At 40.4% G+C, this 15000-nt stretch overlaps 1 protein-coding gene across 5 annotated transcripts in view; it reads left to right on the top strand.

Annotated features, from left to right (window-relative positions):
• The window catches only part of celf1 (cugbp, Elav-like family member 1), a 48124-nt gene that overhangs the window by 19156 nt on the left and 13968 nt on the right, over window positions 1–15000 (top strand). For 4 of the 5 annotated variants that reach the window (XM_068578675.1, XM_068578657.1, XM_068578666.1 and 1 more), the window contains exons 3-6: window positions 2841–3028; window positions 3742–3824; window positions 12189–12237; window positions 14120–14254. In XM_068578675.1, the coding sequence (XP_068434776.1) occupies window positions 2841–3028; window positions 3742–3824; window positions 12189–12237; window positions 14120–14254 (455 nt within the window). Of the gene's footprint in view, window positions 1–2840; window positions 3029–3741; window positions 3825–12188; window positions 12238–14119; window positions 14255–15000 lie in introns of those variants that run through there. The other variant, XM_068578692.1, reaches the window with a different exon arrangement.

Raw genomic sequence — 15000 nt, 5'->3', positions numbered from 1 at the left:
CCAGGTCTCCGTGAAGAACAAAACGGAGGAAGTGAAAAAGTCTCTGTCTCTCCCAATCAGCAGCTAGAGTTCATCCAGTTTGTTGCACAGTGAGCGGACGTTGGAGAGAAATATGCCCGGCAGCGCTGTGCGGAATCCCCATTTGCGGAGAGGCACAAGCGCTCCAGCGCGTCTTCCTCTCCTGCGGCGTTTCACCTTGCGGAGTTAAGGTGGGCACACCTTTTACTAGAATGTCCAGTAATTCCACATAAGTTAAAAAAGTTGGAATTAGGTCTGCAGGAGTTGTTTCCCTAATGTTTATGAGCTCATCTCTGGTGAAAGAGTCCTGGGAATCCCCCCCTCACCCTCTGGGCAACAATAAATGGTGGGTGCAGAATCAACCATTCCTTTTTGGGAAATAAAAGAGTTCATAGCAGATTCAACAAGAAAAACATACATTAAAGTCACATTAAAGCAAAAGCTGTTGTTGAATCTAGGGATACAGAATATATCTGTGGCCAATAAGCTGAAATGATTGTAATTAATCATCTGATAATGTAGAGCCTTGGCTAGAGAAGCATGCTATATGAGATATGTGGCCAGTCTGCAACCAGTGAGTCAGACTAGTGCCACATCAGTGTTACTTGTTTTGCAAAGAATTCTCTAATGTAGCATTTAGTTTTTAGTCAGATAAATGGTAAACACAAACCAAAGCAGCCTTATTGTGTATTTTGTTGAGGAAGTGGGTTGTACATTTCTAAATAACTGCTATGTGATTGCTTAGTGTAGAATAGTTTCTGTGTGATCTGGCGTACCCTTTTAACTGAGGGTGCATAATCATACAAGAGTTCACTGATACCAATAGTTCACTTGCAGGTGACCCATATTGGCGATATAATTTTTAATATAGCAACTGGTATTAAGGTATTAAGTATTAAATGTTATCCTTTTAATTGTGTAATGATCATACATCAGACCAACCTCATTTGAAATTACCAGTATTGATGTAACAGACTGCTGTTAATCTCTGATCCTTATGGATCCTCCGTTAATGCGTTCAGGCTCTGTTCAGTAAAAATGAGTATTAGGCGCAGCCAGTAAATTAGAACCATATCATGATGTGTTCACATGTAAATGGACCCGTACAGCGCTTTTGTAGTCTTCAGACTAGTTAAAGCGCTTCAATACTACATGACATCATTCACCCATTCACACACTGATGAGAGGAGCCACACATCAGGATGACCAACCATTCATACGTAGGCACAGCTACGGGAGCCATTTAGGGTTAAGTGTCTTGCCCAAGGACACATCGACATGGGCTAGCGGAGCCGGGAATCAAACCGCCAATCCTCTGATTGATGGACAACCCCACTCTCCACTGAGCCACAGTCGCCTGTAATGTAACATGTGATATTGTAAAAATGTAGTGTTGGTGAGAAATTTGAATAAATCCAGTTGTTTGACGGGAATGTTTTCACAAGAACATAAATAGCTATTAGAGGTAAATTTTGACCTGTTTACACTATAGTTCTCAGGAACTTATACATTACTAACACATCTTCAAATGACACAATTTGTTGAAAAATAAAATGTTTTATTTTGTTTTTATTACGGGAAAAAAAAACACTATCCATAATATTACAAAGTAAAATGATACATTGGATATTTGATGGTTTGAACTGATTTCCGTGTATTGAAATGGTTTTGGAACGGTGGCATAAAAAATTGTCTCAATCCTTATCGACCAGCTGCTATAATCAATCAGGCGATAATTTCTATACAGAGCGATGTTTTGATTGGCGTCTCTACTCTGTAACCGAGACTATGCATTATCAGGCTCATCTTCTACTTCCTTTCTTTGATGAGATTCTGATAATATAGTGGCCCACCAATATACCGTACATCCCTTAGACCAGTTATCAATTGAATTTTACCGGAAGTTGACAAAAATGTGTCTGCATAAAATATTTTCAACTATTACTTTGCACCAAGAGTAAACGATGTGTGTTAACAGAACAAAGTTGAACAGTAATGTGAATTTGCATACCAGTGTTTAGCCAATTTCCCACCGGACAAAAAAACCCCTAACAACCACTAACATCAAAAGCTAGTTTACAATCGACATTTAATCCAGGCATACAGCGCCGCCGTTGACTGCAATAGTCACAATTATTTAATGGCTGATGAAAACACGTGGACCCACTAATTTGCGGCCCCTTTCTGGCGCTTTCTTTCATCTGAGCCACAAATTCTGTCCGTCTGTGTCCAAAGCAGCGCCCAAACATAGTTAGTACCATATTTGAAATAAGATTGAATAAGTAACGGTTATGCACTGACCTCTATACTTCTTTCTACTGTTTACGAAACTCTATTTTCCAGAGTGTTAGTGGCATTAACAGTGACACACTAAAAGAAGAAATGAAGGTGTTTTAAAAAACTGCAGACAATTCTACTTCTAGCATGCCATAATTTAAAACAATATAAGTATAAAGTTGTGTTAACTAGAGGTTGTAGTAAAGCGGTTGTAGCTTCTGTTGTTATGATGGCCTTTCATATTATTCTTTTCTACATTTTACTGCTTTTTATGTCTCAATAAATATTGTGTAGTGTTAGTACAAAGAAAATAAAACTCTAGATGTAGACCTAATTTTTGTGTGTGATCCAACAGAAACTTGACTTTAGTATCCTTATATGATAGAATATGAATAATCCTTAGGATAATGTGGGATTATTGTTGTATGGCATTGACAATCCGCATCATAAATACAGAATATAAAACACTATCCCCTACTTTCCTCAATTTTTCCTGTACATGTTTTTGTAGTCTACTTTTAATGCACTGCTATTTGTCTTTGTAGTGGGAAGAAGATGAATGGGTCTCTGGACCACCCTGACCAACCAGATGTTGATGCCATTAAGATGTTTGTGGGACAGATTCCGCGGTCCTGGTCCGAGGAGCAGCTTCGTGAGCTGTTTGAGCCTTATGGAGCAGTCTATGAGATAAATGTTCTCCGAGACCGCAGCCAGAATCCACCACAGAGCAAAGGTCAGTCTACTAGTAAGATAATGATGTGGGCACAAGCGGAAGTATTTACTTTGAATCTGTAATATTTCGCAGTGTGGTATAAAATATAACTGGGTTTTTGCCTCCATCCCGGCAGCAGCAGCTACTGTGGACAAATGTCCACTTAGACTCATGGATAAACTGATTAGAATGTGGTCCTCAAAGGTTAAGGTCACTGTGACCTCACAAAACATGTTTTTGGCCATAACTATGCTAATTATAGAAATTTCACACAAGTTGTCTTAGAAACTAAAGTGATGAAGTGATAGCATTCTGAACAGACTTTGAATTTAAATGCATTTAGATACATTAAAACATTTTTAAAATGTATTTTGTAGTTACTTTGACTGTTACAATTGTTATACAATGTACCAAACAATTTTCTTGAACACTTTTTTCTTTTTAAAGAACCCTTTCATTTAACTTAACATTATAAAAAACAATTTGGCTGAAATTTTTATGTGATTAGGTTTTCTTTGAGGACAGGGAAAAACACATTTTTAATCAAATTATTTATTTTATTTTAATTAATTTATAATAGCATTGATGGGGAGTTTGTACTGTCCTCGTGGTAGTGCTGCAAAACTGTTGTGGGACCAGCCTACTCTCAACACAACAGATGTATGAGTTTTTCAGACCGCATTAAGGATCTGAGTCAGGTGTGTGACACAGCTGTCTTTTTTAATTCTTGCCAGGCTGCTGTTTTATAACGTACTATACTCGCAAATCTGCATTGGAAGCACAGAATGCGCTGCACAACATGAAGATTCTGCCAGGGGTAGGTGACAGCCTCCTTAATCTGCCCTTTCAATGCGTGCTGGTTTATATGTAAACCTGGGACTTCTTGTGGCCATGATAAAAGTGAACCACAAATTCAAGTAAATTAAGCCCGCTTATTGCTTTGATGGAGCGTCTGTGGCTCATAGGTGGAGCGCGTCATCTTAATCTGCGTGAGTCCACATAAATTTACATTTGTGGTCTTTTTTTATTCATGAATGTTTAGAGAATTCATCCTGGTTTATATTAATACATTTTATAAAAATAAATAAATAAATATGTTGTTACATGATGCCCTCGAGAGTGTCTGTTTCTTCAAAGCCAGTTTTCATGTGTCTTAAGAGAGTGGCCCTTATCTGAGCTTGCATATTCTACTGTGGGGTAATGTTGCACGGTATACCGATACTAACAAAGTACCGCGATACCCGTATGTTAAAAACGATGCGATTTTGCATATTTTAAGTATCGGTACTTTTTCAAAATAGCGCTTCCTTAAAACTGCTCCGCTCTCTCTCTCATGCTTCATGCAGAGAGTGCATGGAGTCAGAGCTCAGGGGGACGGGGCTTAAGGCTCCAGCGGAGCATCAGCTGCAGCGCGCTCTCTGATCGGGGAGACATGGCCGGAGCTCAAGAGCTCTTGCCGACCGTCCTCTGCTTGTGGAAAAAAAAGACACCAGGAGTGTAATCTGGAGATACTTTGGAGACAGTGCAGACTGTGAGGGAAAGCCCACTGACACCGATAGACCCGTCTGTAAAACGTGCTTTAAAGCAACACAGACAAAGGGAGGTAACACGTCAAACATGGCCAAGCAGCTTTCAAGCAGACAACCCGAACTTTTTAAAGAGTTTAATGAACGACAGGTAAGCAAACGTGATTATAAACATGAAAAACCCCAAGCTCACCCACATACAGCCACGAGTAGCATTAGCCTAGTTTGACTACAAGCATTTATGATCATGAGGTCAGAATGCACACTAAAGTGTACAAACTGAAACACGATTGATGCAAAATGGTGACATGTTGGTGGAGGGTGGATCTTGAGCCACATAGTTCAAGACTATTATTAAGTGCATTTTTCACTAAAAGGGAGAAATTACCCCTTAATTATGTGTCAATCTTTAATGTACCCATATGATAGCTTTAGTTTTTTTTCACCTCAAACTCACATCTGTAAAATTAGTAGTAGTAGTAGCATGGAATATTATTATCTACAATTGCTCATACTTATGGAAATAACTATATAGTCATCCGAACAATAGACCTACATAGCCGTGTATGATCAATGCTAGGATGGCACCATGTAGTTTTCATTAATATCTTGCTGTATGCTAATACTAATATTAATGCCATTTGTCAAGTGTTCAAAAAGCTGGGCAGAAACAACCTTGTCAAAAAGGGAACCATACAAATGTTTTATTTACTACTATCATAGACAAATATACGAGTATCGTATCGTATCTATGGTATTGTATTGTAAGTATCGGTATCGTGATATTAATGGCAGGTATCGTATCAAAGTCATAATTTTGGTATCGTGACAACCCTACTGTGGGGCATACCCTTAGCATTGAGGTGAAGACTTATAGACTCTCTTTACACCTCTCATTAAAATGCATCTCATCTCCAGTAATGTATTTAGTAGGGCTGTGAAATGACTAAAATTTTTAATCAGATTAATCACAGGTTTCTGTGGATTAATCATGATTAATCACATATTACCGATATTCTCGGTATATTTTTGTAAAAACATAAAGATTTATGATAGAAGACGGATATATACATTGTCATTTATACATTGGGGTGCTGTTGTAAACAATGCAACTATAGGCCTTAAGGTGAACCCCATTATTGTGTAATTCTGCTCCACAGTGGTGATTCCAAGCGATCTTTAGCTCATAGAAAAGAACGAGTCGTGATAAAAAAAGTTTGTCGCTGAAATTCCAGTCAATTATTGATGCGGCGATGTTTTATGCCAGACTAGTTGCTTCAGAGCGTAAAGAGATATTCGTCGCGAGTGGAGATGACAAGGCTCAGTGTTGCCAGATTGGAAATGGAGAAGTATCGTACCAAAGGCTCAAAATGGTTGTATTTGGAGGATAATTATTGTGCATCTGGCAACACTGAGATCGGTCGACCAATGACAGTTCTCTCTACGTAAGATACCGTTTCAAAACTTGTAAGGGCGTAATAACTAGTTTGTGAAAGACCCAGAGAAACACAAATATCCAAGGAGGTATAATTCCGGACGTTTTTGGAATCCCTGCCGGACGCATTTTTTAGGTCTCGAAAAGAGGACATGTCCGGGAAAAAGAGGACGTCTAGTCACCCATGTAATTCTCATTACTCACAAAAGTCCAGTGATGCCCTGTCAGCGCCACATGTTCTGTAGCAGCCAAGTCATTTCCCTCTTTGTTCTGTTCAGCTTTATACAGCTCCTGGATTTTTGTCATGATTGTGCGTCTTTGCGGTGCTTTGATGCTCGGGTCCCCCGTTGCCACTCGCAAAACTTTGTTGAACCCCTCATCCTCAAGAATATTAATTCCGCAACTGTGCTACTCAGCTTGTCACAGGCAGACTTAGTGAGGTGTCTACGTTGTTCAGTGAGGCTGGTTTGACGCATTCCACTTGAACGCCCCTCGCCGACCAACGCATGCTTCACGTTGGGATGGTACTTAAGGCTGGTTGTGCTATAGTGAAACGTCAATGTCTTCCTGCAGAGTGTACATCTGACATCTACGTCTAACTGCATTTGAGCGGAAATAGTTGAATAGTTATATTGGAAGCACATTCTGCGCACACGTTATTAACTGCATTAAAACAAATTAACTAATTAATCCTGTAATTTAATCATAACGCGTTAACACATTATTTTTTCACATTTTCCACGTAGATGTGAATGCAAAAAAACAAATGGATTTACACTTGAATGTTGTCAAGATGGATCCCTGTGTGGGTGTGAATATGAACAAATTTAGTCCTGATGGGCAGGTGGCACTTGGCGTGGTAGCCCCTGCCATCAGTGTATGAGCGTGTGAATGCATGACTGACATATAGTGTAAAAGCACTTTGAGTGGTTGGAAAAATAGAGAGGCGTTTTACAATTGCAAGTTAATTAATCATCTGTTTACCATTATCTGGCAAACAGACAAACAAGCTACATTTACCAATGTTCTCTGATGCTGGAGAGACAGCAAGTGCTATTGCTGACGGTGGCAGCCGAGTGGCACAGCAGTAATTACACACACAGCTGTAATATAAATAATGTCTCTAATATGTTTATGTTTTACTGTTTGCCAGGTAATATTTGTGTTGGCCAGTTGAATTAGCCTGGCATTTGGTGTCTAACATTTCAGTATTGGTTTCAGTCAAAGTTGAGGGTAGAAGCACTATATCACTCGTAGCAAAGTCACAACTATCACCTGGCAAACAAACAAATGCTAGCCTTAGCATTAGCTTAGCAGGTGTTGACTCGAATGTCAGAAAGAACACTCTCTTTTTTTTTCTCCTGCTTCATTTTTCTAAAAACTTGTGTAAAAAAAGAGTTGATCAATAGAGGATCCGTAAGGGACCTGTTCACCGTCATGAGACCTCACCTTAGCAGACTGTTATATTAATGACAAACTGTTGCGGTCCTGAGACTCAGAGTATTAAGTATAAAGTGCAAACAGTAACAGCGTTTACAACCTTTTGGTTTACCTAACACCAGTTGCATTCCAGTCTAATGCTCTGTATTATTAGTTTCTTCCTCCATACCTAAAAAACTGATTTATTTGGACACTATTCCTAGATGTTACTATAGCTGCACATGTAAGATGGTGATGTTGTAGTAAACTTTAACGTTGATGTTTTTTTGTGACAGTATATTGTAACAGTCAGTGCGTTTACATGATGGTATCAATTCGAATTTTGCTTTCGTTGGACTATGCTATCTTTCGGGGCAACCGCTATTATCCTTATATACATGACAGTGAATAAATCGAATCATTGGCTGAAAGCATGTCATTTCCGATACGATAGGTGGCGCTGTTTTCATTACATCTAGTGGTGATACAGCCATCACCGCTTGACCTCTTCACTCTTCATAATGGAGAAAACCCCAGAAAAAAAAAAACACCACCCGACAACCACCGAAGGTATTCGGTGGTTGTCGGAGAGCAAACCGGCAACTAGCAGCAGCGCTAGCTGGCTACAGCAAGGAGCTAGCGGAAACACCCACCGAAGGTAGTATCGGCTTGTAACCCGACTTTTACGTTTGTTTGTTTCTGCCGGCCAGCTCCCGGCACTGACAACTCGACTTTCGGGTCACGACCTGGGAGGGAGGGAAGAAGGGAGGGAGAGAGGGGGGAAGGCGGCGGGATCTCGAGCATGCGCAGACGCATAGTCTAGTTCCTAATTCAATTCACCGTTTACATGCCGCGATGTCCGAATTGTCAACCGAGTCGGATCGAGTTATCCAGGGGTGTTAATCGGATCGTAGTCGGACCGCAATTATTCGAACAAAGGTATTTACATGAAAGGGATAATTCGATTTCAGTCCGATTAAGCCAGTAATTCGAATGCATGTAACCACAGTCAGTATATCTGTCATGATTTGCAGGTGACCAGGATCTCTCAGGACCAATGCTCGGTCCTGAAGCTACTGTCTGATTAGGTGTTCCTGAACCCAGTAGACCCTCCTCACCAGCTTCTGACACAACTTCGGTCTACAAGCAACCCTTTACTGATCACATGACCTGGACAGTTTATATACCAGTTATAGGTCCTCTACCTTTTGCATTATGTGTACCTAATGTATACAGAACTGCCAACTTTTGCAAAAATCTTGGCGTGAGATTTTGTCAACAGGGGGGAAAAGGGGGGGGGGTAAGACTACGAGAAATACGTGCTGCAGCGAACAGCTGTGTGTCGGGAGGGCGTGACTTAAGATCGTAATGAGTGACAGTCACGTTCAATGCGTGAGACTTGAGAGCCCCGATACCTCAGTCTCTCTGCTCCTCTCTGAAGGCGGTCCCCCAGTTGCGGACACAGTCACGCAACTGTCTATTTGGGGTAAGCAGGATGTCTATGCAGCAAATAGGTTTACAGATGCGCTCTTCAGCGCCATCTATCGTCGGGGAGTTTGAAAAGTGCCCCAGACTTTTTTTTTTGGCGTGAGATATTGGTTGTGTGGTGTGTGAGCGTGTGAAAACATGAAAAAGTGTGTATCACACGGCGAAAGCAGGAGAGTTGGTGGCTCTATGTATATTTATATAGACTGTTATGAATAAAGAGCTTTATTTTTAAGACTTTTTTTTGTAATTTTTAAATGAATAATCTTGTGGTATTAGACAAAACTAGAAAGAGCATTTCCTGCAGAAAATGCGTTGGAATGCAAAAAAGCTGGAGCATAAAGCTGAAATATTTGAAAGAAATTGCTAAATATAGCTGAACATAATGAAATATAGTTGAATAAAGCTTAAAAAAGCTGAATATATTTGAAAATTAAATGTATAATTGGAAAAGTTTAAAGGAAAACTGCATCATCTAAATCAGGGGTGTCAAACACACGGTCCGGCCGGCAGGGTGTCCAGTCCAACAGAATAAAAAAATAAAAATGTAAGTCAGCCATAGGTGGGGCATGAACCACTGACCCGTTGCTTTCAAGACAGAGTTGCAAACCACTGATCCACAGGCGCAGTTAGTGAGACACCTGATATTATTGGGTTGCAGAGTGTCTACAAAACCATCTGTTAAACCTCAAAACGTGAACGTCAGTGACGCTGTTAATCCTGACGTCTGTAACCAAAGTGACCTGCACACACGCGCGCACACACACGAACGTGCACGCGACCATAATAACAAGTTAGCGCACGGCCGTTAAGGCGCGGGCGCATCCGTTTGCGAGCGTTTACACGCGCGGCCGTTTCACGTTAGTGGGCGTTCACGTGTGCTGCCGTTCACGCGCGTGCACGGCCGTTCACGTGCGCGACCGTTCACGCGCGTGCAAGTGCGCACCCGTTCGCGTGTGTGGCCGTTTACGTGCCTGCAGCCTGCAGATGCACAGACCAAAGGGCTGCTGCTGGGGACGGACTTGCTCTCTCACTCAGTCGGACTTCGAAAACGTCTTATCTGTTGGATTCCTATCGACGGCAGTTTACGGCAGAAGACAAGATTTCCCACGTTTTGAGCTATAAATTATGTCCAAAGAGTATACAGTTTGGAGCAAGTTTAAAATATCTGTATGGCCAGGTCATCTCGGTCTGAGTATGACGTCACTCGCTGTGAGCTGCCCAACACACAATAATGAGAAAGGCAGAAAATGTGCGGAAAAAACATAAAACGAAAACGCAGACAGTTAAAACACTATACAATATATCAAAAAGCTGAGTAATACAGTAAAAGCTAAACGTTTTGTCAACATTTTAAAGGTGAAATGGTGTCTCTAGCTGAAGCCATGACAGAATATTTAAAAATTAAAATGTTGACAAAACCTTCAGCTATTAATCTACGCTTTTACATTTTTCATATTTTCTCAAATTTTAAAATTATGCAGCTTTTTATCAAAATAAAAATGAACGGTTTCCAATGAAGAACATCTTCAAATCCGCTTTCAACTCTTCAACTTCAAAAGGTAAAGGCTCTGCCATGCCTTCAGCTAGAGACACCATTTCACCTTTAAAATGTTGACAAAACCTTCAGCTATTACTGTATTATTCAGCTGTTTTGATATCTTTTATAGTGTTTTAACTGTCTGCGTTTTTGTTTTATGTTTTTTCTGCACCTTTTCTGCCTTTTTTATTAGTGTGAATTGTGCAGCTCACAGCGGGTGACGTCATACTTTGAGCGGAGAGGAGTTTCTGATAAAATATTTTAAACTTGCTTTCTACTCCAAACCGTTTACTGTTTGGGCATAATTTATAGCTCAAAACGTGGGAAATCTTGTCTTCTGCCGTAAACTGCAGTCGATAGGAATCCAACAGATTCAGAAGTGTTGAAATCCGACTGAATGGGAGAGCAAGTCCGTCCCCAGCAGCAGCCTTTTGGTCTGTGCATCTGCAGGCTGCACGCATGTGAACGGCCGCGCACGTGAACGGCCACGCACGTGAACGGCCGCGCACGTGAACGGCCACGCACGTGAACGGCCGTGCACGCGCGTGAACGGCCACGTACGTGAACGGCCGGCACGCACGTGAACGGCCGTGCACGCGCGTGAACGGCCACGTACGTGAACGGCCGGCACGCGCGTGAACGGCAGCACACGTGAACGCCCACTAACGTGAAACGGCACGCGTGTAAACGCTCGCAAACGGATGCGCCCGTGCCTTAACGGCCGCGCGCGCGCTAACTTGTTATTATGGTCGCGTGCTCGTTCGTGTGTGTGTGTGTGTGTGTGTGTGTGTGTGTGTGTGTGTGTGTGTGTGTGTGTGTGTGTGTGTGTGTGTGTGTGTGCGCGCGCGCGCGTGTGTGCAGGTCACTTTGGTTACAGATGTCAGGATTAACAGCTCCACTGACGTTCACATTTTGAGGTTTAACTGTAGAACCCGATTATATCAGGGATCTCATCAAGTGCGCTTGTGGATCAATAGTTTGCATCTCCGTCTTAGAAGCAGAAGATTAGTGGTTCAAACCAAACCTATGGCTCATGTTGACTTTAAAAAAAACAGTTTTTTTTTCTTCTGTCAGACTGAACACCCTGGCAGGCCGGGTCGTATGTTTGACACCCCTGATTTAGATGATGCAGTTTTCCTTTCAGCTTTTCCAATTATTAAGGATTTTCAACAGTTTAATTAAATGATTTTGAACTGTAACTTTTTTCAGCAGGTATTTTGCCTTTTCTATATTTTCAGTAATTATTTGCTATTCATTTATATATTCCTCTATTCTGTTATTTTCAGCTATATTAATATATTCAGATGTTTTCACATATAACCAGCTATTCTTTCATTTTCAAGTATATTTAGCTAATTTAAGCTATATTCCACTATGTTCAGCTATTTCTTTCAAATATTTCAGCTATCAGCTTCAGCTTTTTGCATTCCAACGCATTTTCTGAAGGAAATGCTCTTTCTAGTTCATATCTGTTCTGACCCTATACTTCACACTCTGCCAACATTCACCCAGTGAATGGCAGAGACTGCCATGAAAGGGGCCTCTGTAAATCGTAATGCCCTTTTATGCACATTCACACACCGTAGGCAAATACTTGGGGAAAACTTTTGGGTTGAATATCTTTCCTATTGAGACTTTCCCATTCGGACTGGAAGAGCCGGGGATTAGTAGACGACCCATTCTACCACTGAGCTACAGTCACTTCTATTACTTCTGCTAACATTACTAAAATCCAAATTTTACTAGTACTGATGTGTTATTTCTTGCCTTGTTTAGATGCACCACCCAATCCAGATGAAGCCAGCTGACAGTGAGAAAAACAATGGTAAGGATTTTCTAGCATTTTCATCTGTTTTCTCTGTCCTCGATATCTGCAAACAACTCTGTTATTCCAATGATTTGGCTAAAAAAGCCCATTGCTTTACATTTTTTAAATTATATTATTTTTTCAAAATAATTCGAATGGTGAGGCTGTTGAATTACACTATCAAGTACAACTGCAACTGTTAAAATATCAAGTGTGCACTGTTCAGGTGCCAACCTGTGACTTAATGACTAGAGATTTGTGGAACAGTTTTGACTTAGGTAGGTAGAACAACACTCTGTTTGAGATACTATACTGTTGTTTATGGCACACCACAGGTTCTCTGCATCCTTACGTAGACCTCATTTTCTGATTCAACCAATGATAGGGTAGTTTCCACCAGGCATACAGAGGCTTTGTTTTAGTTTTCCATGGATGCAATGACGCAACATACATTTCACATGACATTTATGTATGGAGCCAGGACAGTCTCAATAATTGTAAATGCGCAGAGAAAGATTCACAAATGCGCATAGAAAGATTCACAAATGTGCATGAAGATTCACAAATGTGCACATAGATTTACAAATGCGCACATAGATTCACAAATAATAATTTGTGAATCAATCATTGTAAATGCGCAGAGAAAGATTCACAAATGCGCATAGAAAGATTCACAAATGTGCATGAAGATTCACAAATGTGCACATAGATTTACAAATGCGCACATAGATTCACAAATGAACATAAAGATTTACAAATGCGCATAAAGATTTACAAATGCGCACAGAACAATTCACAGCTATATTTGATTTACAAATGAACAGAGAAGGATTCACAAATACATTCCGATGATTTTTATAAATGTAAAAAAAATCATAAATATATTTCTGCATTTGTATGTATTTATTTGTGAATGGCACTGCATTTGTGGCTCCACATTTACAAGTTGCTTTTTTGAGACTCCCGTGCCATGGCTCGATTCGCAAATGTCTTTTTTTTAAATGTGCGCATTTGTAAATCTTTATGCGCATTTGTGAATCTATGTGTGCATTTGTGAATTGATGTGCGCATTTGTGAATTGATGTGCACATTTGTGAATCTTTGAGCACATTTGTGAATCTTTTTCTGCGCATTTGTGAATCTTTCTCTGCGCATTGACCATTATTGAGACTGTCCTGGCTCCATATTTATGCTGGGAAGTCATTTAATGGAAGGTCCATTCCCCAGCAATGACAGGTTACAAGGAACTTAACAAGGAATAATCTCTTTTTAAACTGTCTGTTTTTCATTTGTACTCATTTTGTTCATTTGAACTGTGTCCATATTAATGTGGATACAACACAAAACTCTCTGTCTAGTGGGGTTTTTTCCACATGCTAAAAGACAAACCCAATGGAGAAATGTTTCATATCACCCACTCTACAACTTAAGACTCACCTTCCTTGTATCGACTCTAAAGAGCTGCATTATCCAAATAACCATGACAGTATGGACAGGACTTTAAAAATGTCAATGCTGTTGAGAAAACTAAATGAGTCTTACAGAAGGAGTGGGGATTTAGTCCCCATCACTTACGTTTGAATGACATTACTGTAGGACAGGATATTATGAAGCCCATTTTGATCATAAGGAATAATTACAGCAAATACAACCTGTTTCATGTTTATATGGGCACCTGACTTTTGTTTTAAGCTAGACTCAAAAAGTTGTGAATCCATCGTTTAAGTGCCACAGACCTCAGCTGTTACAAGATTCCAAACTAAACTCGCGTCACTTCGATGACATGAGTTGCAAAAGAGCCAAAATTACACCTATGTGAGATGTTGAATGTTACATTAAACAATTTACCTTGATACAGAAGAGGTGTGTTTGATGTAGTGTTGTGTTGTGTTCAATACAGCAGTGGAGGACAGGAAGCTGTTCATTGGAATGATCTCCAAGAAGTGTAACGAGAACGACATCCGAATAATGTTCTCACCATATGGACAGATAGAGGAGTGCCGGATCCTTCGAGGCCCTGATGGACTCAGTCGTGGTAATCCCTATTCTGAGAGAGAGAGAGAGAGAGAGAGAGAGAGAGAGAGAGAGAGGGAGAGAGGGAGAGGGGGAGAGGGAGAGGGGGAGAGGGAGAGGGAGAGAGGGGGAGGGAGAGAGGGGGAGAGATGGAGAGCGAGAGGAGGAGGGGATTGGGGGAAAGGGGGGGGGCTTGGCTATGAGAAGAATGTTTAAAAGCTGACAGACTGGGGAATGAGCAATGGTTTAAGCTTGTTAAATTGAATAATTGAGACAAATGACATAACAGGTTTAATATGAAATGAAAAAGAAAGTATATACATGTTTAGTAGCCCGAACCCGACAAAGAAAATGTATAAAATAATATGTAAACATCTAGTGCCACACAACAAAAATAAAAATAAATTGCTATGAACACATTTCCACTATAATGTCCAGCCTCAGGGTTACAGAAAAATCCCAAAGGGTGAACTGAAAAGATTGGTTCAGCTGAATGCTGATCAATCTCTGCATCTTATCTTATTTAATTTAAAAACATTTGCCTTGGTGGAAACTGTTTCACAAGTAATCTGCTGGAAATCCCTAATTGTGTTGGGATATTTAGGAGTCTTTGATCATGACTTTTGAATCTCAATATGAATGAACAGTTATGTTATATTATAGACTCTTTCCAGAAATATTTTCAATGCTCAACATTTACACCACAACAAGGATTAGTTTAGTTTAGAGACGGGAGGAAAACGAGTGAAGGAAACATTTTTGTTTGTT

Source organism: Clinocottus analis, unplaced genomic scaffold (assembly GCF_023055335.1).
Source record: "Clinocottus analis isolate CAN_PGR_092001 unplaced genomic scaffold, fCliAna1.0.p SCAF_1, whole genome shotgun sequence".
NCBI lineage: Eukaryota > Metazoa > Chordata > Actinopteri > Perciformes > Cottidae > Clinocottus > Clinocottus analis.
Note: the sequence above shows the minus strand (reverse complement) of the source record. Positions and strands in the feature narration are given on the sequence as shown.